This window comes from Frankliniella occidentalis, unplaced genomic scaffold (genome assembly GCF_000697945.3).
Source record: "Frankliniella occidentalis isolate FOCC.00 unplaced genomic scaffold, Focc_3.1 Scaffold146, whole genome shotgun sequence".
In the NCBI taxonomy this organism is placed as follows: domain Eukaryota; kingdom Metazoa; phylum Arthropoda; class Insecta; order Thysanoptera; family Thripidae; genus Frankliniella; species Frankliniella occidentalis.
This window is the reverse complement of record NW_026267273.1, coordinates 319,001-322,454: the sequence shown is the minus strand read 5'-3', so window position 1 is coordinate 322,454 and position 3,454 is coordinate 319,001. Positions and strand designations below refer to the sequence as shown.

General features: G+C 55.8%; 1 protein-coding gene across 1 annotated transcript; it reads left to right on the top strand.

The window, feature by feature from the left end:
• The first annotated feature begins 1,432 nt into the window (after positions 1–1,432).
• Positions 1,433–3,227, top strand: LOC127750171 (uncharacterized). Its single transcript, XM_052271007.1, has 2 exons — positions 1,433–1,744; positions 1,828–3,227. The coding sequence occupies exon 2, from the start codon at positions 1,846–1,848 to the stop codon at positions 3,166–3,168; it is 1,323 nt and encodes a 440-aa protein (XP_052126967.1). The 5' UTR covers positions 1,433–1,744; positions 1,828–1,845; the 3' UTR covers positions 3,169–3,227.
• Positions 3,228–3,454: the final 227 nt, after the last annotated feature.

Sequence of the window (3,454 nt, the reverse complement as noted above, 5' to 3'; positions counted from 1 at the left end):
GTTTAGTGTTGGCGCTCCAAATGTCCATCGCCGCGCTGTGTTTGAGTAACAATCATCTCTAAACTTTGCTGCTAGTTCTTTTAGACGTGTGATGTTTTGCGGTCGATCAATGCCTGGGACTGAACCTAGCACTTCGACCATGTTGAGGTTAGGCCAGCTCGGGCTAGCCTCTCAACTGCGTCCGGAGGGCAGCCTGCTTGTTGGGACACTGCACAAGTAAGTCGGCACATGCGTGCTAATTCAAAACTTTGATACTTTATAGGCGATTACTTTTTACCACTGTACAGAAGGGGCCTCAATTCCAAATTCCACACCCCGTTGTTCGTTGTAGTGAGTTTAATTTTAAAATGTATCAGGTGTCTGTTACGTTAACACTTGATCTCCTATTTAAGAGCTAAGTGGGAGTGACTTGCCTCAGACATGACAGTTTTGTCAAAAACTACTCACATGAGATGGTTCTTTTCCAGCGAATGAAATATGACAGCCTAAGAGTGGCTTGTAAATGTTTGCGTATGACAAGGCTTTGCGCCCACTTACCACTTCATCAAGTGAATTGAAGTTATTAATGTTAGACAGCAAGTGCCTCGCTGTAATTTGAGTAGGATGCCCAGAGGGTCTCATGTTGTTTTGTGTTTTCAGAAGCACACCTCACAAAAGTAGAAATAAACAGCTCTTAGAAAGGCGTTGCTTCTGATAAGGTGAAAAATAAAACGTATGATGTAGTGAGATGCTCATTACATTGTGATAAAAGGTATCACAAGCGGGATGTTATAATATAGTACAGCCTCAACCCAGAAGCCTAGCTCAGGTTTGTCTTTGGTGACCTTGTTCTTCTTTCCAATAAGAAACTGTGGGTATTTTGCTGTTATAGCTGTCTTTCCCTTACGTTTCATTTCCCCCGTTCCTGCTCTGCTCTCCATATTTTCCTCTTCCTCAAATATTTCCAAGAAGTTGCTCAGAAATGCGTGTGCGTAGCAGCAGAGCAGGGCGGCGGACGGCCGATGGGGCCCCACCGGGCCCCAATGCCCCTGCCCCGCCCCGCCCCGCCACGCCTGACCTTCAGCACGACTGACCGGGCACATTATTTGGGGGGGATTGGGCTCGCGATGCTCCCCAGGGGCATTTCCACGCCCGGCCGGCCAAGTGGGCACAACAAGGAGGGAAGCGGGGGCCAGCTCGGTGGGGAAAAAAGAGAAGGGGCAGGGGTTGGGCGGCAGGGCAGGAGGCAGGGCGCAGGCGCCCCGGTGGACGTGGGGGAGCTCGCCCCTACATTTTCGATTTACGGCGTGTATTTGATGTGCCGCTGCTGGGTTCAGTGGGGGGGGGGGGGGTAAGGGGTGCTCCCCGTTTTACACCCGTGGGGCGACAGCTGCATTGCGTGATCTCGAACGCTGCGAACGCCGTGGCAGTGTGGTCGCGCTGGTAACGAGCTTGTTGTGGGAGTCAGCCCCGGGGAGCCGTTCTCATCCCCTCCATCGCGCGCTGCAGGCAGGCGGCCAGAATACGGCACAGATCTTGGACTTGACTAAGGGAAAAGCCCACTCGTGCAGGCACCGTATCTCGGTTCCCCGAACTCTACCGCCGCGCTGCTGGCGGCGGCTATTATGGGAAAAGCCCGCTCGTGGCCAAGCCAAACCGGACCGCAGTGAAATTCGGTTCGGTCCAGTCGCGGCCGCACCTCAGAGTAGGCAGGTTAAGATCGTGAGGTGAGGTGAACCCCAGTCCAGCGCAGTGGAAAACAAAGGTAACTCATTCGACCACTATGGGAGATAAAGCTGTACTACTCCAAGGTTTAGCACGCTCACTAACTTCTATTGCTGCTCCCAGAATCTCGCCGAGAACACGATGAGTCACCTGCCCGACGACGCCTTGGTGGAGGTGATGCAGTACCTAGACGTGCCAGACCTCTTGTCCTGCCGCCTCGTGTGCAAGAGGCTCGCGGCTTTGGCGCTGCACCGGGACGCGTGGCGGCACCGGCAGCTCGCCTGCAGCGACCGCTATTTGTGCGTGGCGCTGCGCCTGGCGCCGTGCCTGGACAAGGCGGAACTGCAGCTGCCGCTGCGCGGCCGGCTCATGATCGCCACCACCACCACCTGCGCCGTGGCCGAGCTGAAGCTGACGACGGGCTGCGCTAAGAGAGGCGCTATGCAGGCCGCCCTCCTGACCCGTCATCAGGCATCGCTCGGGCGCCTCAAGCGCCTCTCGCTGGTCTTTGGCGATGAGGATACATCCCCGTGCCCCTGGCTCCTGTTCTGGACGGTGGCGTCGACGAGTGGCCTAGAGAGTCTCGTGATTCTGGGGTTCCCTAGCCGCTTCGACCGCATCTCCAAGAAAAGGAAGTATCTTCCGGACAGACCCGTCTCCTCGCCGTCCTTGAAAATTTTCCGGTGCGATTTTCACCGGAAGTCGGCGTCCTTTGTGCACTTCATCCTGGCCGAACACGCGGAAACCCTGAGGGATGTTAGCATCCCCACGATGACTTCGCCCTCGGATCCGGTGACGGCGTCCCTGCTCGCCAGCATACCCAACCTCAGCGGGCTAGCGTGCCCTCTGCTCCCCGGGCTGGACGCGTTAGCAGGGCGCGTGAAGGAGGGCCTGTGCTACGCGCAACTCGTCGTCTCCTCGGCCATGCGACCCTTTGCCCCGGCGGCCGCGGACTTCTTGCGACGCGCCAACGACCTGTGGGCCTTCACTCTGAGCATCGATTCCGGCGACGACGTCGCCCTGGAGCTAGTCGAGGCCCTGGTCTCGTCCGGCGGGTCCGAAGTGAGGGAGGTGGGCCTTCAGGGATCCCTATGCGCATTAGGTGTACTGCAGCAGATGATCGGTAAGCTGACTTTGCTGCCTTCCTTGCGGGTGCTAAAGCTGCAAGGCCCGCCGGCCGGCCCTCGCTGCGTCCACGGCTGGCTGCACTGCGACGCCGTGAAAAGGCTCATGTATGAGAACCGCCGTGTGCGGCTCTTCGCTTATGATCACCTGCCCAGGCACTGCCAAGATGCGCTCTGCCCTGATTGTATGACTGGCTGTAGGAGAACAGTGCTGTCACAATGTTCACAACTCATGAATCGAGTTGTAGACAATGTAGCCGACTGTTATAATAGCGCCAGCGGGAAAAGGAGGATGATTCGTGAGGAGGATATGATAGATATTTACATGGCGCCATTTTAACCGATGCGGCGTGCTGGCTGTTGGCTGCAATTACGGTGGTTTGTTTTACCATGTGTCGTCTTTTGCTCTGCTAATAAATTATAGACTTTGTACTTCTTTAGACTCTTCTATAATATGCCTTGCGGCAGCGACCTTACTCCATCACGTGTATACGGTACATGCAGCAGTTGACGGGAGAATTTGCATATTTGTAGAAACTACTCAATTGGACTTATTTCCGAAAAGAATGCCTCTCGAGTCAGTCCCGCGACGATGCAGACGCACTCGACCTGGCCGGGAGGGGGGG